The following is a 23,541-nucleotide window of genomic DNA, read 5'->3' as shown; positions in this document are numbered from 1 at the left end:
TTGACGCATGCATCCGGGGCGCTACTGCTAACGCTACCGGGACCCCCCGGCCCCCCGCTGGCTAGAGCCCCGATTTGTCCGCCATGGCTTCCTTCCCTGCTAACGCGGACCGGCCCTTCCCCTTAGGGAGACTACCCCGCGAGCTGATCGACTGCATCTTCAGCTACTACATGTCGATAGAAGACCGTTTGAGTACCTGATCCCCTTCTCAACGGCCAGCTCGTTGTGGTTCGACCTGGGTCCATCCCTCTATGTTGGGGCGAATGTCCTGCCTGAACGCCATTAACCTCTGAGGACATCAAGCCCGCGAAAGCGACAGCAAGCCCCACACGAAACAAGATTGATTGGGGAGATTGTCGACCCCGAGAACACAGATGCCGTCGATGCACGGCATGGGCGCCACATAAGGTACCGTCCATTACGTCCACTTCCGAGCCGCCGAGGGGGCCCGGGCACCTGGGCGCTGGCATTGGTAGAATGGAAGGCTCCGGCGTTTGGTCCCGCAGATCGGGGCTCAGGGCTTTTACTACCACGAACGCGAAAAGATGGGGCTATGAGGGTGGAGTTCGCCCGACGCACCCATGGGGTGGGTGTCTTGTTGAACACCGAGGTTGAGGCCGACGCGGAGGCTGAGGCAGAGGCTGAGGCGGAAGCCGGACGGACGACGATCACATCGTTCCAAGTTCGCATGTCGTACTCATAATCTCTTACTTGTAATTACTAAGCCGGTTGCAGTCGACAGAGGCGTACTCGGACGCTTCCAAGGCCCTGAAGATGTAGAGAACAACTTGGGGCTGCTAAAAACACCTCATCCCGACCCCTGGGGTCAGCCATTCCGCTGTCTAGAAGAATTCAGCTGTATGGGCTTTTTTCTTCGTAGCCGGGATGAAGTCTAGGAGGAGCGCTGTGCGAGTACCATTCGGCAGGGAGGTTGGAAGCGTTCCAGAGTACCACAGATATAATAATACTTCGCACCGAGCGGACTCGCCATCACTAAACAAGGATGACCTGCAGTTGGAAATCCAGCCCGATAGGCTGGGAGCGAAAATTCCACCATTGTGGCTGATTCGCATTTCATTAGCTACCTAAAAACGCCTGATATCAAAACAACAACGCCTGATAATCACGTCTGATGATGACTGCAAACCCACCGCGTGCTCTAGAGTTATGAACCCCTAGGTCCCCTACCTTCCCCCTTCACACCCCCTTCTAAGCGCCGGGTAGGCACTCCCTCAGCATTCCATTGCCATCACATGTGTCTTCTGCCGAAAGGGAGACCCACCACCTGCTCAGCCGCCCATGCTGATCAACTCGTCATCATCCACATCCCAGACGCCGCGGTGGCGGAGGACGTTGCGTGCGAAGTAGGACGGGCCACCCCCAGGGAGAGTAGCAGCCATCGGCGCGTTAGCGGCGTACCCTGCGAAGATAGAGATGTATTCCTCGAGAGTCTTCTCGGCGCTGGTGCTGGGGTTGAGGATTTTTTCCAAGCCGAAGGCGAAGCTCAAGCCTGCGTCGCGCATAACAAAGTGCTTGAGCCTGACTACCGGGGTCGAGAACAGATCGATAGACATGACCTCCCCCTCTGGCCGCCGGACCTCAGCCTTTCCAAGTTGTAGTTGTCCAACGCCCCTCATGATCTCGTGGTAGTAATGGTCCCCACTCTCTCCGTTCGCGCTGAAGGTGGCAACATCGTCAACCAAGACACCGAACCACTTGCCCCTCGCAGCGCCACTATCCATGACGTGTACTGAGAGCCTAACATAGGCATGGTCAGGCGTGTTGTTGATACTGCCGTTGTAGAAGCTAACCAAGGCCACGACCCGAGCGCTCCCTCCAGGGGACGCCCCAGCCTCGGCCAGACCCTCCGCCTTTAGGTCCACTGCGGTCCGAAGCCTCTCTGACAGGCGCTCGTTTGATGTACTGAAGATGATAGAGGGTTGCTCGCTTGACTGCTCGTTGGCAGCGTTGACGCATACAGCCGCCTTGAGCGCCAGCCGACGGCCGATCTGATTGTTGGATCCGCTGATGTGTTGGGCGAAATCATTAGCGCGCGCCCTGCCATGTGCGATCTCCATCAGGGAGAGCTGGTTATCGCCAATGGCATACTCGGGATTAGAGTCGCTACTCAGCACCATGCGGAGCTCCGTCAGAACGCCTGTCGCAACCAGCTCCTCCTCACGCTGGCGCCGGGTGGCGCTGTCGGGGATGATGGTACGGGTTTGAGAGGCCATCGCTGTAGACCGAGATTAGTATGTGTAGCAGTGGACTGGAAGTAGGCAACCGCGTAGAGGTGGGTGTGTCTGTGTGTGCTTACCTTCCAGGTGTGTGGGTGAAGTTGAGGATGTGGGTAGGCTGCCAGGTGCGGCTGGATTTTTGGGGAGAGGTCGGATTCTCGGAGGAGAAGGTTGAAATCTCGGGAAGAGGCCCAAAGGCAGGAGCCGAAAAGGTAGTAACTGCTACTGTTGCGGGTATGTGCCTTGGTCGAGAGTCTTTCGGAGTTGCCTGCGATGGTGGGCTTGTAGGCTGCAGCGTTTGTGATGTGATGTGATGCTGTTGATGTCCAGAAGAGGTTTGAAAAGGGTAGCAGATGAGCCTCGGCCGCCTTAAATACCTTACCTAGCGCGGCGGGTGGTGAGTGTCAAATGAGGAAGTTGCGATGCAGCGTGAGTGCAGGCAGGCTGCACCGGTGATGTGGGTGGAGGGTTCCACTCAATAGGTTCCAAGAAGGAGGGACGGGCCTGGAGTAGATGCCTGAAGCCAGCGGCAACAAAAGAGATGGCGAGAGAAGGCAAGCAAGCTACCGGTACAAAGACAGGTAACACCTACTCAAAAAGGGAGAAGGCAACAGTTTCCAGATCCGGGACGAGGCGCAAGCGGCAGGTGCATGCTACTGGGCGTAGCGACCTCAGGAGGAAAGAAGGGATTAACCCATTCCTCAAATGATCGTGCTGACAAAAGCGGCAGTTACCAAGCCGTCAAGGACGTAGCTTCTAAACCTGAGAAAGTGATGAACTTCTCTTTTCTTTTCCTCCCCTCCCAAGAGGTATCTCTCCTACCTTGATTTCTACGACAGGTGCGGTGCATCCCGCCCCTTCCTCCACCATTATCATGTCAATAGGTGCGTGACACAGGTTGAAGGCTCTTCAGAGGCGGGCTGCAGTAAGGGTCAAGAGAACGGATTACCGGAATCTGCGCCACCCCCTAACTCCTCCCAAGATCCGTGTAACCTACAACCTATATATAACCTCGTAGGCCCTTTTCTACCATCATCATCTACGACAGGATCTCGCCGCATTTCCCACCCCCAATGAATACACAACGGGCAAAGAAGAGGAAAAGCAACACCAGCGATGTCTAGGATCTGGTCAACCCATCACGAAGTTAACAATAGAAGCTACGGGATGATGTAAGTCGACAGGAAGAAGAGGAAGAAGAGGAAGAAGAGGAAGAAGAGGAAGAAGAGGAAGAAGAGGAAGAAGAGGAAGAAGAGGAAGAAGAGGAAGAAGAGGAAGAAGAGGAAGAAGAGGAAGAAGAGGAAGAAGAGGAAGAAGAGGAAGAAGAGGAAGAAGAGGAAGAAGAGGAAGAAGAGGAAGAAGAGGAAGAAGAGGAAGAAGAGGAAGAAGAGGAAGAAGAGGAAGAAGAGGAAGAAGAAGGCTGAGGTGAGCACAACGAGGAGGAACACTTAATGTCGCGAGGCTTACCGACCACCTTAAATCCAAGGAGCTTGAGCAAGTTCAAGATCGGACCTCTGGCTTCTGAGGTTTACCGCCTGTATTAAATCCGGGACTTTAAGCAAAAAGGCGTCTCGCCAGCGCTCCAACTCTTCATCCGCGCCGACTGATATTATGTTCCATTATCACCCCGATCCACCGTGCGAGTTTCCCATAAAACCTCTCTGTGATTCCGTCAAGACCGCCCAGCACTTGTGTGATATGTGTAGACAAGTATTCCATGGGTGTATGCGGACGTCGGTTAGCTATTAGACCTCTATGAGGGCTCGGACGATTACGAGCGTCTCTCATCCTAGCACAGAGAGTTGCTTCTTTCTTCATCACCTAGGTGGTGGCTAAACCACATGATAACTATCGTGTACTTGAAATTCTTGTCGTCGTTGATCCGGGTTCCAATTTAGGTTCGTCTCCAGCTACTAACTGCCTTTTGTTGTGCGAGACGTCATCGTCACAGGCGACTCACGAACACCACCATCATATTCATGCCTGGCCTGTTTGTCTCTTGCCTGCGCTGGCGCGCAGCTTCTGCGTTGACTCCACTGCTGTTAAATGCCTTACTCACATTCAAACGAGGGCTTAGCCGAGGACTTGCCCCAATCACCACACCGCTCCTGCCACCACAAGCCCCCCCATGCTAGATACGGCATTGTCACAAGCTATCTACTACTGCTATACTCACCCCAGCCCATGGGTTGTTCCTGCCTCCTGGTACGTAAGGTACCTTCCGCACGCGGGCTAGCCTCTGTCGAGACCTCTCAGCTGTGTCATTAGGTGAAGGCCTCACTCCTAACCAGACTCGGGCCAGAGAGTTGGGTTCCCCCAAACACCACCACCAGGTACCTTACTACTACAAACAACAACCCCATCCACAATCAATCACATCCACAATCACGACCAGAAGCCGCCGCCACCGCCACAGCAGGCCTTGGCCAACAGCTTCCGCCTTACCTTCCTTCCCTCACGCTCAAGACACCAGGCCAGGGGTGCAGTACAAGAGACGAATATCTCCTCCACCCTCGGTCCTATCCCACAAGCTCAGGTTTCCTTCCTAGACCACCACTAGCAACAACCTTAAGCTTCTTCTCACACATCACCTATCAACACCGAAGCCTCAGCTAGCCGCACTTCACATCAATCCTCCCTAAGGTAGGGAGCACGCTACCCCATGAATACCCATCGCTCCTTCCGACCAACCTTACCTACACAATGCTAACAGGTGCTCAGGGGAACCCGCAGAGAAGAAAAAGAGAAACGGAAGGGAAAGGGAAAAAAGGAAAGGAAAAAAGAAAAAAAAAAAAAACACCGCAATGATGACTTCCCCGCAGCGCACGGTCAATGATACCTTGGCTTTCATCTCCAGGAACCTCGTCTCCCGCCATGCTGTCGAGTCGATGACCAAGGACACCCTCGAGAGCAGGCCGACGGACGCCGAACTCCGCCGCCTATGCCAGGACACCATCCTCACGATGAAGGAGTTCACATCGGGCCACCAAGTTGTCTCCTGCGCCGTGCCAGGGGCTGTTCGGGCTCTAGCATTGGCCTTCGACAAGCTTCAGCAAGCAGACACGAGCAGGCTTTCGGTTATCATGAATGGGGGTATCAAGATCGGTCGGGAGTGGGATGAGGACGCATTCCAGGAGAATGGTCGGATGAGATTCTTCAAGGATATCATACATGAGGAGGTCCCCGGAACGCTTCTCTGGGAGGTTGAGGTCATCTCTGTCCCCGACGGCTCCGGCGGCTGCCGCAAGGAGCTGAAGCACGACACCACCCACGTCTGGGTCCCCTTTAAGCCTGGCGCTGGCGAGGAGGGGTCTCACCTGGGCGACTTCTATGCCGCGTTGTTCCAGGAGTACCTGAGCGTCGCGAACAAGGTGCCTGGCAAGACCTCGGCCAAGTACTTCGAACGCACCCCGTCCACCAACGAGCTAACCGTCTGGGACACCACTGGCAACCACGTCAGCAGCTTCGCCATGGCAATGATGCACGTCCTGGCCGTCCGCATTGCCAGGGTCAACCCTTCCGACGACGAGAGAACCAGCCTCCGGAAGATGCTGCAGGACGAGATCGTGGCGCGCTACTGGATTGCGGAGTGCAGGGCTGAGGACAAAAGCGACCAGAAGTCCACGTTCTTCTCGATGGGACTGCTGTTCTGGGCCATCACCCACCCTACGGAGCTGGAGGCCAAGATCAAGGGATAGTCGGGATTGACGCCAGGGAGTCTAGCTGCGAGGATGAGCAGGGACGTGTCGGGTGGCTTTGCGACGCATGAGGATCAAAAATCATCAGGCTGCCCGCTTCTGGCAGAGTGAGGGAGTTGAGTTGGTAACCTACTTAGGTATTACGTGTCGTAAGGGGGGGTGGATGGAGGTGGAGGAGCCGTAGGCATGGAACCCAAGGTACCTACCTAGCCAGCCTACCTATTGATGAACATGGAGGGCCAGTAAGCAGGTCTCCATTTCTAGAAGAACACAGTCGGTTAGTACTTGGTCGCCTTTCCACCGCTTCCGCTAGGTGATGACGGCTTTGGTCTCGGGGCAATGTTCAACCCCAGCCAACCCATGATATCCACTTCCCCTTCTCCCGCCGGTCAATCGGAGACCGCGCTTAATTGTACGCGCCAGTCTGATCTGCACGGTGGCTTATTAGAGGACTTATAGAACGGCCAGAGACCGCACCTGGTGACCCCACCTATCATATCATGCCCATCACACCACAAACACTGCTTCCGCCGCTGCTATCTGTTCCCTTTTAATTCCTACGATTGTACCTTACCAATGACAATGAAAGGGATAAGCAGCTTGAAGGCTAGTGTGGTTGGAAAAGTGTGTTAGTGGGGGTTCGCATGCCATCAGTACACATGACCAAGACCTTCCATCCAAAGGCAAACCACACTGGTTTTGCTCCTCTCTCAGCAGGTAAGGTACCTAGGCAAGCATACATACCCACGTCAGCATCTTCCCCGAACGTCCTTACTCATCATCACATCTCTATGCGTACGTCCATTCCATTCCATGATATTTTGTCTAATATTCAAAACTACCGCTTAGAGGGAACCCTACTCCAAAACACTGCCTACCGTCTCCCCAGCACCCAGGCGTCAGTTTCCACCTAAGGAGCACGGCTGCTGATACCTCCGTTTTGTTCAGGACGTAAGCCTTCGACCACAGCAAGAACAAGCGCAGATGATGTGCCGCATTATCACCTCCTCCATCTCCGAATTTGATACAGTATTTGTCGTGCTCAATCCTGCCGCTCCGCCCTGGTACCCCAACTACGTTAGTTGACGAGAGGGCGGTTTGAGGCGGGCCCTGAGCACGCACTCCAGTACATCTGCTGTATGGTTTGGATAGGGAACTCAGTACGACGGTCTATACTTCGATGTCCTGCCCCTCCCGAGGACCGTGACCGCAGCATATGCCCCTTAGGCCCGTTAGGGTCGTGTACCCACCACAGATTCCTCACGGGCTCTGGCGATACGGTCGAATGGAGGCCTCGGACGAAGAACCTCAGGTTCCTATTCCATCCCACGTCAACGTTGAACCTGCCGCGCAAGTCGGCTTGACCCAAGTTGTCCTAGGCTTTTTCCGAGTAGAGGAATGAAGTACGCCGAGACATGCCCTTCGCCCCGCTGGACCTGCTCGGCTGGTGGGGCCAGGGTATTGAAGCGACCGCGGCCGAGGGGAGAGGGCTGTGCAAACGCTTCGCGACATCGAGGGCGGCCAACTGATCGTCATCCTTGACGGAGACGTCAGCGTCCGCGTCAAGAAGCTGTTGGATGATGCTCTTGTCCCCACGTCCAAACAGGGTGCCATCGCCACCCAATCGGGCGCAAAGATGGGCGGTTGTTGACCCGTCTGGTCACTTGGCAGTCACATCGATGTCATCCGATTTGATGAGGGCTTTCATGAGCTGGGGTAATGCATCGAAGTCGTCCTAGAGGGCGTCGTATCAAGCCTGTGTGGTTGTGCGACCTGACTAGAGGTCCACGGCGGCCCCCAGTGCCACGAGAAGGAATGTTTCAGTTGGGCGTCAGGGCACAGGGGCTTGGACGTTGACACCGAGTTGCTGCGCGAGCCAGTTCGCGTATCGAAACCGCTTGGTACGACAAGCCCTGGGTAGAGTCTGCTGCCCCCACGACGTTTGGTCCGTGATGGATGTAATTCTCTGCTGAAGGATGCGTTTAGCGATTTTGATGGTCCTGGACCTGGGTATGTAAACACAGCAGAGATCGTGAAGCAGTGAGACTGAACGCTCGTTTCCAGGATGTGAGGCTCTCCAAGCACCAAGCACCAATGATACAAGTCTTACTCATCGGGGCTGAGGTGAGTCGCCATCGGAAACAATGCCTGAAGCTCCGGCTTTGATGAGTCTTTCGGCAATCTTGGACTGTCCATAATAGATGGCAGTATGAATTGGTGTCTTGGCTGCGTTCGGGGCGTCAAAGTCGGGATTGAAGTGGGGTGGGTGGCCAGGGTCGTCCAGGTCATCGCAAGACCAGCATGGCCCGGGGCTCCTGAGGGCTACGTCCGCGCCCTCTTCCAGCAGTCTCTTGACGAACCGCTTGTTCCCAACAACGATTGCTACTTGAAGGGCAGTGTAGTCATCAATCCAGGGTATGATATCCTGCAATCCCGCAAGCATCACGGGCGGGGGCGGGTCACCCTCTTCCCGGAGTTGACCCCAGTAAGGTGGCAAGGTGACATCTAACTTATCGGGGTGGTTCCTCTTAGTATAATCCACTGCGAGTTCGAGAAGTGTAGTGTCCCCGGTGATGATGGCTGCGAAAAGTGCCCGTCCATCGATTTCGCCCTCAATTTCACCCTCGATGAGGGTGCGAATTGGTGTGTCTAAGTGGTAAACGACCCAATCAGTGAGAGGGTTTAATTACGACGATAAGCATAAGTGTGCGTACGCTGAGCGTGTAAAGAAAGATAGTACAGCTTAACGGCCCTTAGTTAGGCTGATATATCGATGGGATATATTTCTACACCTGTCGTGTGCGTATTCAACACCCGTGTGTGCGTAACATTTGGGCGAACTCTATAAGTGGTTTCAGATTTACCGAAGACAATCCTCCCAGGTCGCCTTCCGGGGTACATACAGCAAGTGCATCAATACCATCGCGGGCCTCGGCCGGTATTGAAGGGAGTTGAGGCTATTCCCGCCGTCCCCGCGCCCTTATTCGTGACCTGATTAACCCACAACCATCACAGCCATCACAGCCATCACCAGGCGAGACTCCAAGTGAGCAGCAGATAGACTACTAGCTCACCATGGAGGCAACCACCTCTCGAGCCCTTCCTGCCTCCCGATACTCGCGTCTCTATAGCCATCATACCTAGAATCTACCCAGACAGACATGCTTAATACATAGGAGTAGCTGGTCAGGTTAGGGGGGCGGGTGACGCTCTCTAGAGCTTCGCAGGGCTGTTGACGCCGAGAAGCTGCCTAGCCTTTTTAACCAGGGGCGACTTTAAGCGAACGAGATGCTTAATCACCAGCTGCCGCAGAGCGTACGACAGGTCTGTTTGAACGTTGAGCAGGGCCCTCGGGGTCTTGTCGATGATCCAGCTGATGTCTTTCATGTCCTTATCGTCCTTCTTTCGATGTTCCGCTGCTAAGGCATTGACCTTCGACATGAAGATCTTGCCGAGCCGCATGACGTGAACGTTGATCGGCCTCTTTCTCTCGTTTTCCACTTTGAAGTCCTTCGATTGACCTGCAAGCTTTGGGGTGTCGTCAAGGTGCCTAGGCCGGCCGTTAGTGTCCGCAGACCAGCCGGAGGCTCCGGAGTGAGGGGCTTTACTCACCGGCGATCACTAAATCAATCTCGATGTATCTGGGCTTCCCTGCACTTCCTCGGTCGCGATAAACCCGCAGGTGAGACTCGCTCGGCCATCCAGGCCCAGGAACTATGTACTTTTTGTCTTTGCTTAGTGCAGCCCGTAGCTTAGGCATAGTGGTCTGTACAACCATGTCGATGTCGGTAGTGTGTCGATCTGATTGTCCGTGGATTTTCAGAGCGAGACCACCAGCAACAGCCCAGGGAATCTTATTCCGGTCAAGGAGCTTGCCGAGCGGGTCAAGGGTGTCTAGAAGACTAAAAAAGCTAACGTCAACCTCAGACTCCTTCTGAAGTGTTGCTGCCTCCTGTCGATCAAACCAGCCTTTGGTGATATCGCGGCCGACAACAGTAATGCCCCTCGGGAATTGGGTGCATGCTCCACCCCTACTCTTCCTAGTGAGGGCTTCTACCTCACAGAGGGTGAAGTCGGTGATGCTTCCCTTTGTCGACACAGAGGAGCCGAAGCCCCGGCCATGATATGTCGCGAGCGGCGCAGCCTCTAATGAGACAGCTAGGAGCCAGAACAAGGTTATTAGGGACCAGTAGATGGTGCAAGAGAGCTGTAGAGGCGGTGCCATTGGTAAACCCGACCAAATCTGTTACAAGATAAATGTTGCGAAGCTGGAAAGTCCTCGACCTTGAAGATCACGAAACAGCCAGCGAAGCTATGTAGTTCATAAACAATAGTGCCAAGCGCAGGAAGGATTGGCTTTATGAATTTGGGGCAGGACGTCGTATGCTTAACGTAAGCACGCTTCTTTGCAGGGCATCGCACCCGATTATTCATCCCTTCTCTATTTAGGTGTCGCGAACATCAACCAGATTATCCGCCCTGGGCCCCTGCGCATGGCCGTGGGTCAAAGGAGAAGGCTAGAGCCGGTTTCGCCGAATCTGATAGATACTACCCGACGGCAGTGTACGAACTGCAGACTGAGTGTGTGTGTTTGCGTATGTTTCCTCTTTTTTCTTTTTTTTCTTTTGAATCGTTTTCTCCCCCCCTTCCTTTCACCCCCACTCCGGTGCCCATCGTATAACCCTACGGATACCGCGATCCCACTAGGTGCTGCCTTCGCTAAACACTTAACGGGGCCCTTCCTACTGGTGCCCGGGGCTGCCGAAGCTGCCCGTGGCCCCAGTTAAGTACCCTTCGGCAATGGTGGCCATGAAAGGAGCGCACGTTTGAGGCAGCGTTAGCTCTACCCCTGTCAAGGGGTAATTAGAGTGCTTGGAGTTCGTAGTTCATTTTTTGACCGATATGTTCTACCCCGTCCCAAATTATATTCCGGTCAGCTCCTGGGCCCGGATAGCAGGCTCGGCCGACAGCTACCGCGCGTCCGGACAGGATAGCGAGAACGAGACCATCCAATCGAAAATGACATTCATCAGACTGAAGCATCCCTGAATTTGCATATGATCACTATAAGGCTACTGATTAGTCCAGGGTTGCGTTGCCCATTTACCCCTAGCAAAGCTCTTGACATCATATGAAGATGAGCAGGAAGAGGTGGACACCAGGCTAGATGGGACCGAATCCACATTCTAGAAGCAATTGCTCGCTCGACAGATATACTGCAATTGACCGCCCCTAAACATCACAGACTACTGGCACTACAGTCCTCTATCAGCCCTTTCACAAAGCAGAACAAATAACACCTAAACATGCTACGACGTTTTAGAAACCTGTGTTAAACGCTCAGACACCTAGTAGTTAGGCGACCTGAAAAGAAACAGCTGGGGCATTGGAACTTTTTAACAGAGCCTAGTGAAAAGGGAACAATGGCCAGAAGACATGACGGTGTCAACAGACCTCTAGTCATTTGAGTCTTGAATGTTCAAGGGCAGAGATGGTATTTGATCAGAGTTTTGGAGCAAAGGAGATCCACAACGCGTTCGGTTTGCCTAATGCCCTAGGGGAAACTGGTCTAGACCGCTGAAACAGGTCCGGTCATTATGGCGTTGAAACCTAACATGATCTTAACTTTTTCTATCGCACTCACGTTGGTCCTCTTGAATATGTGGCTAGCCTTGGAAATTGCTAGGTTGAAAGGATAATAGGTGCTATTGCGATCGTGGGCCATGTCCTATTCCTTTCTACAGCTTAGAAGCCATGAAACGGTAGTACGCAAGGCAGTTCCATTCCTTGTCGTATTTACCCTTGGAGAGCGTGATCCATTCTTCGCCTACAGACGTGGTCAGTCAGTATAGCTCATCCACGGCAAGATGGCAACATACCTTTTCTAATGACTCTATCAATGTTGGCTTTAGAAGAGGTTGTAGTACCTCCATAATCAATACTGGATAGCATGGGTTCAGTCCCTTTCCAACAACACGCATTAATGATTCATAGCCAATAGACGACGTACCGTTGCATACGCTTGACTTCATCCCAGTCATGGCGTGTCTGAGTCCAGGTGTTGGGGTTATCTGCCAGGCGCCTTACGTGCAAGTAGCTTGCTGTAAACTTGTTCTGGCGAAAGGCGGTCTTGCCAACGATGAGACCCACGTGAAGACAGCCCGTCTGATCGATGGTATACTGCTGACTAGGTGTCATACCCTTCTGTCCAGGATATGCTTTATTACAGGACATGAAGTAGTAGTGTGTGTTGTGGCTGGCGGAGAGTGCCCACAACCCTCTCAGCCGCTGCCCAAGCTGCGCTCGAATCGCGGGACAGGATTCCGTCCTTGTCGTAGACAACGCTGCCTATTGTTGCCATATCGCCTGGTGAACGGACTGTTATAGCATTGTTGGGGTTTGGCACAGCAAGGCCAGCTTCGGCCATGCAGGACGAGAGGAAATACAAAAGCCTCATCCTGTTCAAGGGGATGCAAGTTGAGAGACAATAGCAAGTAGATGCGGAATGAAACGGTGTAGGTAGCCGCGAATCCTCGGGTTTTATAAGCTTGTCTTGCCTAGTTATCGATTCATAATAATGATCCGAGGAACTCTCAGTGCGCAGCAATCGTTGGTTCAGATAGTACTCAGCCGTCGGCGACTCTGCCACGGACACATGAGAAGCCGAAGGTGGATCCCTCATCGGCTACGCCGATGAACTGGCAGACTCCTGGTATAGCCATGTTACCCAACCTGCGAACGGAGCTAATAAGCGCAGTACTGCGACAGGCTAACGATGCAGAAGCCTGGTAGCGACAAGGGGCCGAATTTGGAGGCCGCAGCATTTTCACTGCGTCTATGACTACGGAAGGACTGAAGAGGCTAACCCAACAGACCGCACATACGCAGTAAGGATAACAGTGAGCCGACCCACTTAGGTATTAGGCAGCTGTGACAGGATATTTCATCAGAATAGATTGACCCTAACATGGCTTGACATGTTCCTGCCTACTCGGTCTCGACCGTAGCGTAACTTTCCGCTTCACCTCATTCCTTCCCTTTAATATGTGCCGCCTACTTCAACCCCTACCACCCTTCCTCATTCTCTCCACTTGACTAGCATGCAATCACCTAACGTTGGCACAGACCGTTCCCCTCGACAACACATATCCTTTCACCTTCTCTACACGTCCTCTGACGTTAGATGCTCTCTCTGGTGTACACTTGGTACCTTCGACCTCGAAGTTCTAATATTTCCAGCCATTGTTGGACTTGAATCGGCTGCAGCGCAAACGGTACCTCCTGTAAGGCCTGGGAGAGACTAAAGAAGAAAAGAAAGAGGGAAAAAAAACAAAGAAAGAAAGAAAAAAGAAAAAAAAAAAACGCCTACCCAGTTGACAAAGTGACGGTAGTGGTGCCCGGAAGACTCAATCCATCTCTAGCCGTCCCGACGATGTGTTACAGTCAGCTAATTCCACACGGTACTATTAAAGGGAAGATTGTTGCTGCCCATTTCAAGCAAAGCGCAGGCCGTCAAGCAATACCGCCGCATACTGTATTTAACTTTATGACGAGCTTGACTTCTGGAGTTATTGACCTGACTATATATAGAGCTAGTAGCGCTACTAAGAGTAGCGCCGTCGTTCCCAAGAAACTCCGTGTCTTGCAAGAAAAAGAACATCAAGATCGGTCTTATTGGTCTCTAAGACAGGCACAAATACAGCTCGCAGTCTTTCGAGTACGAGACAACCTACAACCCCACGCGTAGATTTTGCGCATATAACGAGATTCGGCTTGCCAGTAGCCAACGATTCCACTTGTGACCCAGTACTAAACCTGACTGCAAGGACAGCAAAGGATAGCGATCGACCGCCCCACGCTGACGCTGGGCAGCTTATAACGGGTCACTCAACTTTTAGGATCGGTGTGAATAACAGGCACTCACTTAGAACAGAAGGACTACACTGAAGGCCACCATGACGCTGCAGGTTCTTAGTGCTCGCCTCCTGTACCCAAGTGATAACCTAGTAACAGGATTATTGGTCAGAGGGACTGTTCATGACTGACATAGTATGACCTAAGCCTGGCTTATAAGCAGACACCCGTAGCTCTTTGGCCATTCACTCTCTAACCGTTATTTGGGCCATTTTAAGCTTATCTTCACCACGCACACCGTTGGTTACAGAGTCTGAGACTGATTAACTCAACCTTTGAGAAGACATCACCTGTTAGGCTCAGTATAGTGGGGACGTAGAACCATGGTACAATATTTGGTCCACAGCAGTGACTCTGGACTCCCGTTAGTGGAATGTACGCTTAGATGGCGGGCCGTGACGGTCGGGTTACTAGAACAGGGTGTTTCCAGAGGTGGGCGTCAGACGTTGCGATGGCCCCTTAGAAGCGTGTATGTGACTCTCCCAACTACAGCATCCGCAATTGCTGTCAGGCAGACAACTAACTACAAGCCCCAGGAGACTGCGCAACCGGGTAGGTCGTTAATATACTACTTTACTCTTATACTACAGACCCCCTTGAGCTATTCTATGAATGCCCAATTGACTCCGAGTCTCCGCCCTTGGCCCGGGATATCAACAGACGTGTCGCGCATCTTCCTCCTCTATCGTCTCAGTCACGATGGAAGTACATCACCCCACAGCCTGTCTACATACACTTCCACATAATGTCCTGGACCTGCCTTATCTCAAATAACCCCAAACACTGAAATCGCTGTCTTCCGCTACTTACAAAGGTCAGATTCATATTCTAAGGCGAGGCAAGACTTGAAGCTTCCTGGAACGAAGTCTTACTTACCTTGGTCCTCTACCCAATAGAGAAGTATACGTTCTGGTTGCCGTTTTCCTTCTTGACGACGATTTGAGTTATACCTTTACTCCGTAACATCTGGCCCACTGCCTTATAAAAGGGTGTGCCGCTGAAGATAGCCCAATCTGTTTGATGGTTGGGGGTAATCCGGATTTCGTCCTTAAAGCAAAGTTTGTGTTTATCGCGGTATTTCTTCATGGCCGCTTTTGTTTCAGCGTTCTCGACATCATCGATGATCACTAGCTCTATATCGTCCGGATCGACAGACTTCTTTTCGCATAGCGCCGCGAGAACCTGCGACAGTCTCAACTTCTTCCGATGGTTGCTCTCTAATCCATTGTACGCAAGATAGACGGTCATCGTCTTCTTATTAGTGCTGATGCCGACCTTATCCAGTGGAGAGCTGCCACTAGTATAATGACTAGATTTGACGTAGTATACGCCATTAGTGTGCTCGACAGTGTAGCCGTGATCCTCTCAGAGACCGGCAAACACTCCTAGGAGCGAGATGGCAAGTACGAAATAATGACGGAGACCGATCATAACGAGAGCTTGGCGGTTGGAGTTTGGGGCTGGACTGTAGCATAACCAGACGAGATATAACTCAGCTTTAAATAAACAAGCCGACCGTTGGTAAGCCCGCAAGACACTGGTGCTCTACATAAAGAGACTGGGTTTTGCTCAGGTTCGGTGTACGCGCTCAGTCGTATTCCACGTCAAAGGGCCAATCTCCCAGATGTCCTTGCACCCATGCTCAACGGCGTCTCCGAGGCTATTCTGGGGCACTCCCTACGCGGAGGCAATCCCAGAGAAAACCAATAGTCGGGGAGGTCATGATAGTATGAGAACCACTAACGCTCAGTCGGACTGAGGCAACTACATAGGGACCCATCAAGACCACTTTTATCTGGTTAGATAGCTGATGCGTCCAGTCCGACGAGCTTGATTTGCTTATGGATATCCAGGTCGTCTTAGCATTCCAACAGGGGCAATTACCCCAAGGACACCTAACATCACATCTAAATTGAACTCCTATCTATACCTTAGGGAAGCAAAAAGGAAGAAGAAGAAGGAAAAGGAAGGATAGGGAAGTCAAGGACGAAAAGTGAGAGAAAACCAAACCGTTTCTAGGGAAGCGAAGTATGAGAAGAAGAAGGGACAAAAGACCATTTGCTATTACACCTCTATTCAGGAGAAAAGGTTACATTGAAGAGTAGCGGACACGTCTCTCCTAATCCCCCTTTTGCTGTTGTCGCCGCCGCCCGAGCCCATGACACCGCACCGCTTGATGGACAAACAACGGCAGCAACTAGGAGCTTTGCACCTGCAATTAAATTAGGCCGAGCCGGTGCTCATCTACCGGCCTTGCGGCTACGCCTTAAAGCCGTTCGTGGAACGCGTAAGCCGGCATCCAGCCGAGAAACACCACATGCCCAAGCCGCAAGGCCGTCGGCCGTCCCGCGCTGCTGAAGTCCATACCACTGGGGGACCCGAGCGACGTCCTCCCCCTCATCCCGATGGCCTCCCACCCCATGAAGCGCTGATGGTCACCCGCGGCCATGCCTGCCACTACTGAGACTACCGGACAGCAAGTGATGACCTTATCTACCGCCACCTCTCCAAGTCACGGAGCCTCTGGATGTGGAGACATCGTCAAGTCCGAGTTATCAACCCGCAATATAGAATAGATATTATCAAGAAGGGTTCAATAATCGATGCCACCCCCATCTCGAATGCTCTCTCCCTTGTCGCCGGTCGTTTCAATATCAGAACCGCCCTACTTCCGTTTAGGCGGGATCGCCGTGACGTCTAGGGCGAAGAACGCATAGTTTTGGGCGTTCCTGATCTTGTCCTTATCTGTAAGCTTCTCGCAGCTGACGTTTCGTGTTTAGCATTTGCAAATCTCTCGTGGTTTCGAATCAGGTATCATCGGATATAGGAGGGAAAGACTTACTCCTCCACTGGATATGCCAGGTCAATACAGCGCTTGCCCTTGCCGACAATAGCGTCGAGATGCTGCGTCTCGTGCAGCAATATCATCCCCGAAGATGGCGTGTATTTTCCCTTCCGCCAGTTCGAAAGCATTTGCGAATTGCTGGCTTTCTTGAAAAAGGAAGGGCAGGCGAGGAGGATGTTGGTTTTGAATACTTGGTCGCCGGCATTGATGGCAGCAGCCGCCACCCCGCCGTTGCACAAGGGAAAGTCCTTAGGGGGGCATGCATAGACCAGTCGTTGTGGGCTCGGACCGCCTTCATCGTATGACTTGACGGTGCTTGACGGCATCTGCAGGAATCTGTTTGGTGCCCCGAAGTGGCTGGTCTTGATCGTAGAAAGCTGGGCTTTATTAGCATTGGTTCCTATCAGTATCACAGTCAGCACTCGACTCCATAAATAGACGCCAGACGCAAGAGGCATAGGAGCCCGACTTCACCGTCAGTAGCAAGACGTGTGAATAATGAAATGAAGTTGTTGACGTACTGCCAAACCATCTCGTATAGGCCTTCGATGTTGTCCCAGCATTGTCCAAGGCCACTATGGCTCCGTTGGCTAAGATCTTCGCGTGCTCAACTGACTTCTCAATATCTTTGAGTTGCGATGATGAGCATGGCCAGTCGCTTCCTTTAGTCATAGAGACCCAGGACGTCAGCGCTCGCTTGTCATAAGAGGCGAGAAGGCCGCGTTCGGAAGGAGTTAACACGCCAAAGACATGGGAGAAGTTCAACGCAACGAACAAGATGGAGATGACTTTCCGCATGTTGAAGATGAAAGTGCTGGGACTTCTCGCTTGGGTGAGTGGGTGTTGGGCGCTGATACTCGGGTGGAGGAATGATAAAGCAAGCAATACAGTTCGTCCTACTGACCTGGAAACGAATATGCCTGACTGTGGGCTTTATAGATTGCATTTAGGTTGCTCAGCGTGATGAGCAATGGCTGTGGGCAAGAGATTCTCGCTTGTATGCGGTGAAGCCGACATATCGTTATGTGCTTCTTTGGGTTATACAGGGTTAGTATCAGTGACCCCAACCACGCGCCTTTGGAGCTTCCACTCCTGTGGATAGTAGGTAAGAACACATTCAGCTTAGTGTGATGGTCTAGCTTGAAAGACTGCAGTATGTGTCCCACTCGCGCAAGTCACATCATTCCTATGACCTAACAGGCGCAATCAACTCAAGGCGGGTCTGCTGGGGGTAATTCATCTTTTTAAAAGGGTTCCGCCACAAAGAAGCAGGGAGTAGTAGCGCATACTTTATGCGGTATCTTCAAAGACCAGACACCAGCTGAATGGGGCAAGCAGGCAATACTAAGCAGTTACCCAACTTCGCATATAGCTATATACGAAGTTGTTATTCTGGTCCCCTACTTACCAGGCGCGCGGACAGCAACATGCCTATATAAAAAGGCAAGACCAAGCCCTTGGGCATTGGGAAACTGGTTATCGACCTTGGGGGAAATCATCATCATCCTCATTCTCGGAGATGGCCCCATTCACGCGCCCGCCTTTGCAGGGCTCAGCCCAACGTACTCACATCTCTCATCACGCATCGACGGGGCCCACAAATCTTTTCATTCCCTGTTTTCGGGAAAGCTATTTGCGTCGCGAGCTTGGCTTCAGCGAGCGCCGGCGCACGTGCACGCTGATTACAGGCCCCACTACGCCCTTTGTCCTCCCCAAGGAGCGGGCTATTATTCCTTACGAGTCGTTGAGGCTACCTATAGTGGCCCGTCAACCATCCCCCAAATCTTGCCCTGCGCACCTAAATCTGAGATCTCCACTGGACGATATGATCTTATGCACCAGCCTAAAAGGAGTATGTTAAGTATTATCAAACACAGGTTCCGCTAGTATTCTGATTGTATTTCACTGCTAACTTAATAATATACACAGAAACAAACCATTAGAAACATCTTATTCTTAAAGATCTAAGATGCAGTGCATTATAGCAGGAGGGAAAGAAAATATAAATAGTACTGTTTTTCTTAGTGGCGACTATAACATCCAAGCCACTATACTGTTTTAAGTCTGTTGAAAATAAGTATTTAGAGGGTAAAATCTACAAGAACCACCCACAATAAAACTGTCAAATTGGGCATGATAACCTTGAGAGGTGTCAGTCGCTATGAAAGGTGTCCGCCACTAAGCGACCTTGAGAGGAGTTGAGAAGAGTTTTCTATGGTTATGCCAAACTCTATTGATAAAGGAAAAAGCCCTCACTCTGGACATAAATAGTAGAAGATCTTCTATTATGGAAGAGTTGGAAGAAAAAAAAAAAAAAACCAGAATACACATCACTATTCCTTTTACTACTGCCAATCTAACAAAAACTTCTACCTGTAATGTAGCTTAGTAATCGGCAGGCCTAGTGGGTCGCACCCTGCTCGTTTTTGCGAAGTTTTCGGACCCCCTTGCTATGCCCAACTCCAGCACAGAAAAAAAGCCCTGATGACGATGCCTTCAGGCCTGTTAACCCCTGTTCTGCACTATGCATCTCCGGTAGTGGAAGTAGCTCCCCAGTAGCTTCGGCCGGCCCGACCGGCTCGACGGCCAGGGGAGCAAGATGCTAGTACGAGTGTCCGGGACCAATAAAACCTGCACCGTTTGCTCAACAGCAAGCCATGCCGGATAGCTAAATGGCTCTACCTATAGAGGCCTCTCTAAGTGCTGCGGACAAGGAACAAAGGGATAGGGTTTAAGAAGCCAACCGAAGTTGACAGGATACGTAGATGATGAGGTGCATCTTCATTAGATGCTCTGTCTAACTTTTGTCTGTCTGCCCTGGCGTCTATTATATGCACTCCCAGCACCTAGAAACCATCAACCTAGACCAGTGACCATCCCGACAAGGCCAATCGCCTTCAACCGCAGAGCCCAACAGCTGCTTTCGCATCCTCTCTCCCACCGGCCGTTGTAACACCCCTGCACTTTCTCTTTCTATGGCTTCGCTACCATCTCGCAGCAATGACACCCGATTGCCTCGCTCTTCACAGTAGAGGTCGAACATTCGTTATCAACTGCTACCGATCCTCACTTAACGGGGAACCCTAGCGGTTGCGCACACCCTACCTTAACCTTGGATCTAGACCTTTACGGTAACAGGAAACGTTTGTCTAGATGGCCGGATACAGAGAACTGGTTTATGAACGAAGATCTCGTTAGCAACGTCGTTCTCCTAGCAAGGTAGTCTGCCCTTGGCCCGCTCCCGGCCTGCGGAAAGCGATCTGCAAGGCACCAGACCGCATCCTGAGAGACCTTCTGAAACTTTGCCTGCCTGCTATACCATCCGCGGCCTCAGCGACGCCCGTTAAGTCATAGCCGGTAACGTGGACGAGTAAATTAACTACGTGTCATTGGCCATGGATGTTGACCAGCATTCTCCATGCGGCCTGAGCGCCCAGGCCGTCAGGTCCGTATCGCTGTTAGTATCCACACCTACAGAGCAAGTGACTGCTCAAGCCGGAGGGCGGGTTGGACCCGTCTTTTGTGCTACCGCGCGATTGGGGTGGCCCTCTCGGCTCTGCCGCGCGGGATCTTTTCGCAGTCTCGGGAATAGCCACCGAGAGATTTTCAGCCTCTTCGACCGGACATGGCTACTTATTGCGCACGGCTTCCATCCTGCTTTGCACCGACGTATTCCTAAACCGCCCGCTCCCCGGTAAGCGACACAGCGGGTTTCTTAAACTGCTGTCTACCTACTACCAGTCGTCTTTCGAAATGTGGACTCTTGCATCTTGGGGCTGGGCGGTTAGGCTGTCCAGTATACTTGTGCTCTTTGCTCTCCTCCAGAGTATCGCAGCTCAGGATCTCGGCCTGAACCTTGACACACATGCCCGAGACAAAGCACAACAAATCGTTTACTCCTCTAAGCTCACCTTCACCCAAGATACTGTAACGCTCTTTAGCAATGACCAACTCTATGAGCTTGCTCACTTGGCTTATAGCCAAATGCAGACCAAGTTTAATGCTGATCGCGTTGGGCCACAGGAGCAGCCCGCTATGATGGCCGTTATGGCCGTCGAGAAGGACGTCTTCATCTCGTCCAGTTTGAAGGGAAGCGGCCCTTCTCTGTACAGCCTCGCACCCCAGCATTCCAAACCACGAGTCGTCGCTGCCCTTGACCGGTGCCAAGCCAGACTACAGAGCCAAAAGAAGGTCCCAGTAAACAAGAAGCATCGAACCGAGGCCGGCTGTGCGGAGATTTTCGCTGTTCACCAGGTAAGTCCTGCCCCTTCTGCTGCCAGGTCCTTCCCATAGACCAAGGCGCTAATTACCAACTCCTCTATCTAACGCCTCCCAAGTACTATTTAGACAGCGATACCTCCCAGCGAGCCCACAATCACCCGCGCTCCATCCGCGTTGTTGCCTACGGTAAAGGGGGCCAGACAGGCGTTATAGGCCGTGAGTTTGTGCCTATCCTGCTGTATGTATGTTATATGGGTGACGTCGTGCTAACGGGCTCATTAAACAGCTCAAAACCCTTGCGGTGGCGGTGAAGTCGTCAACCAAGAGGGTCGCCTAACGTGGGGGTGCAGGCAGTTCATGGCGGACAAAGGGATCACCGTGCCACGGAAGCCCGGCAAGAAAGTCGATATAAGATTGCCACGGCCGTTCCCAACGTTCACGCATAAACAAATCAGCGTCGTTCCCCACGCTCGCTCGCGGCCCACCCTCAATGCGGGTCCGCGCCGAGGGAGGCGAGTATCCCTACGGGTTCATTGATGCTCCGCAGAACATCTACCAAGCCAGTAGTCAGCAAATTCTAGATCAGCAGTGGTCTCGCGAAGCGGAGGAGCATGCCGGCCGTAAAAAGACCGAGGTGGTGGCATGCTGGGTCGCACTAGGTCATATCATCAGCAGCCGAAATAGGCGCCCCGTAACCTGGAGTCTCTTAAAGCTCCTCGATTGAAATCCTTGCCAGCTACGTTCTTAGAAGGAGGGAGGGCTGCAAGTCGAGCCGCGGGACAGAGGTATCGGGGATAAGTAGTAGGTAGCACGGCACAGAGACACGCAGCGTACAGCCCACCGCATCCACCGAGTTGTAGAATCCGGGAACTATTGTGCCCTCATCTGTCCCCGAATGGATAGCCAGCTGTCCAGCGGATGTGAACCTTACTGACTGTTACTTCGCTATCTCAAATGGGCGTCGCCGTCGTTTCAGCCCTAGTATTTTCATTGTCATCAAGTACCTCGGTTCGACTCATATCGTCAACGTTTATAGAGCAGAGCTCGTTATATATTAGCACCCGCGTTCTAGAACGGAGGCTCTTCTGCACGTCATTGCTGACTATTTCAATTCCGGCTTCACTGCGACAAATGATCCAGATACTATAGCGTTCTTCGGTCGAGCGTGGGTACCCTCGCGTCGTTCTCGTGCCAGCAGCAGCGTTAGAGACATGATGATGATACCTTACTGATACTAACAACAGATTGAAGGATTCCTTGGTTTGAGGCTATATGATGATTGTAAACGTTAGTCACAAATTCTATCCATTTCGGTATCTTGGACCGCCCTTCGCCCTACAGGACTATGTCAGTGAGCCAGTGCACAACGCAGGTGGCAGGAATCATCGCCAGGCCTGAAGACAACCTTTGGGTCTTGGGTGGTCCCGCTCCATGTTTCCTATTCCGGTAGTTGTAGTGTCGTTGGGACGACGAGATCGGCCTTCCAGCGTTATGTATTCACCCTTTTACCTCAGACGGCAGGTGCAGATCAAAGCAGGGCGGACCGATCCTGCCTGCCTTCCACAACAGGCTTTACACAACCGAACTAATCTGAAATACGTAGGACAATGGTAGGGGGCCCAGCTGTTCCCAGCATTCTACGTCGCCTGTTAGCCGTTCCACTCTCCTGGAAACTGCTTGAGCTGCGAGGTCGTGGCTCTAAATAGGGAAGTGACCGCCCCTACCCTGAACAATGAACAGAACTCCCCTCCCGCCCGATCTCGTCGGCTGAAGAGCATCCTCGACGATAGGCCCCCTTAGAGGCCGCCTTGTTTCATAAGTGAAACCGTTCTTTGTCAATGTATTATGATCTACAGCTATCGCCATGTACCCTCGTCGTTCCAGTCTTACGTCTGCCGGCCTATAGCAGCCCACATTTTGTGCGTCTAGAGCCTTCTAGGTAGAGGGTTCAGTGCCAACATCATACCATACAGTAGGGAGCTGCGTATGTCGTGGTGTTGAAATCAATTTTAACGTACGTACGAACAGTTATCCTCATGTACACACGTATCCAACAGGTCCGATCCATACTCAACCCATTTTTCGGCGACAGGTGCTCACCTGCAGCTGTCAACCTACCTCCTGAACTGCACCCTCGGACTTAAACCCTAAATAGAACCTCAAGCCGCCTTGGCCATGCTTCATTTCTAGCCAAGACAAACTCCTATACACTTCACTATCTCGTCCCTCCATGGACCATAACACACGCCACACTATCATCACCATCATTCCTTCTGTATCAGCATCCGGCGTAGACACCCGTTCCCTCCCCACGGGCTTTACTACAAAAGTAAGGCGAGTTACTACTAGAGTCTAGCATAACGGTCACATACTGAGCATACAACTGTATCTGGCTTCTGCTACTGTAAGTTCTCTAGTTTGAGGGGTGTTGTGTTCACACCGACCTAGGTACACTGCAACTCCTACTACAGTAATGTCGATGCTTCCCGCACCGCCCTGGGTCCGCCAAGCCTTTACGCCACGTAGGATAGCGCCCAGGGCGGCATTCCCAAGGCCCTTTAGGCGGAATTCGATGCGTTGAGCGGCGAGTTTCTGTGCAGAGGAGAGTAATAAGGTGATTTGTGAG

General features: G+C 52.2%; 7 protein-coding genes across 7 annotated transcripts; 3 read left to right on the top strand and 4 right to left on the bottom strand.

Moving 5' to 3' along the window:
- Positions 1 to 1,289: 1,289 nt before the first annotated feature.
- On the bottom strand, positions 1,290 to 2,234 carry CGCA056_v015112 (uncharacterized protein; the record flags this gene model as incomplete). Its single annotated transcript, XM_037330353.1, has 1 exon — positions 1,290 to 2,234. The coding sequence occupies one exon, from the start codon at positions 2,232 to 2,234 to the stop codon at positions 1,290 to 1,292; it is 945 nt and encodes a 314-aa protein (XP_037171261.1).
- Positions 2,235 to 3,111: 877 nt separating this feature from the next.
- Positions 3,112 to 12,809, top strand: nst1 (Stress response protein nst1; the record flags this gene model as incomplete). Its single annotated transcript, XM_037330350.1, has 4 exons — positions 3,112 to 3,121; positions 3,415 to 3,662; positions 5,060 to 5,934; position 12,809. Coding segments are annotated over 4 exons (1,134 nt in total).
- Positions 9,149 to 10,160, bottom strand: CGCA056_v015111 (uncharacterized protein; the record flags this gene model as incomplete). The annotated part of the gene is made up of 2 exons (XM_037330352.1): positions 9,149 to 9,485; positions 9,544 to 10,160. The coding sequence occupies 2 exons, from the start codon at positions 10,158 to 10,160 to the stop codon at positions 9,149 to 9,151; spliced, it is 954 nt and encodes a 317-aa protein (XP_037171262.1).
- Positions 11,674 to 12,169, bottom strand: CGCA056_v015110 (uncharacterized protein; the record flags this gene model as incomplete). The annotated part of the gene is made up of 3 exons (XM_037330351.1): positions 11,674 to 11,762; positions 11,815 to 11,876; positions 11,946 to 12,169. The coding sequence occupies 3 exons, from the start codon at positions 12,167 to 12,169 to the stop codon at positions 11,674 to 11,676; spliced, it is 375 nt and encodes a 124-aa protein (XP_037171263.1).
- Positions 12,810 to 16,514: 3,705 nt separating the features above from the next.
- CGCA056_v015108 (Neutral protease 2-like protein MEP5) lies at positions 16,515 to 17,492 on the bottom strand (the record flags this gene model as incomplete). The annotated part of the gene is made up of 3 exons (XM_037330349.1): positions 16,515 to 16,611; positions 16,692 to 17,094; positions 17,216 to 17,492. The coding sequence occupies 3 exons, from the start codon at positions 17,490 to 17,492 to the stop codon at positions 16,515 to 16,517; spliced, it is 777 nt and encodes a 258-aa protein (XP_037171259.1).
- Positions 17,493 to 20,447: 2,955 nt separating this feature from the next.
- On the top strand, positions 20,448 to 21,252 carry CGCA056_v015107 (uncharacterized protein; the record flags this gene model as incomplete). Its single annotated transcript, XM_037330348.1, has 3 exons — positions 20,448 to 20,948; positions 21,032 to 21,157; positions 21,202 to 21,252. The coding sequence occupies 3 exons, from the start codon at positions 20,448 to 20,450 to the stop codon at positions 21,250 to 21,252; spliced, it is 678 nt and encodes a 225-aa protein (XP_037171258.1).
- A 20-nt stretch (positions 21,253 to 21,272) lies between these two features.
- On the top strand, positions 21,273 to 21,452 carry CGCA056_v015106 (uncharacterized protein; the record flags this gene model as incomplete). Its single annotated transcript, XM_037330347.1, has 1 exon — positions 21,273 to 21,452. One exon carries the CDS (start codon positions 21,273 to 21,275, stop codon positions 21,450 to 21,452), a length of 180 nt encoding a protein of 59 aa, XP_037171257.1.
- Between the last annotated feature and the right edge of the window lie 2,089 nt (positions 21,453 to 23,541).

Source organism: Colletotrichum aenigma (assembly GCF_013390185.1).
Source record: "Colletotrichum aenigma strain Cg56 chromosome Unknown KSG_Cg56_contig32, whole genome shotgun sequence".
Classification (NCBI taxonomy): domain Eukaryota; kingdom Fungi; phylum Ascomycota; class Sordariomycetes; order Glomerellales; family Glomerellaceae; genus Colletotrichum; species Colletotrichum aenigma.
This window is presented reverse-complemented; position numbering and strand designations above follow the sequence as displayed.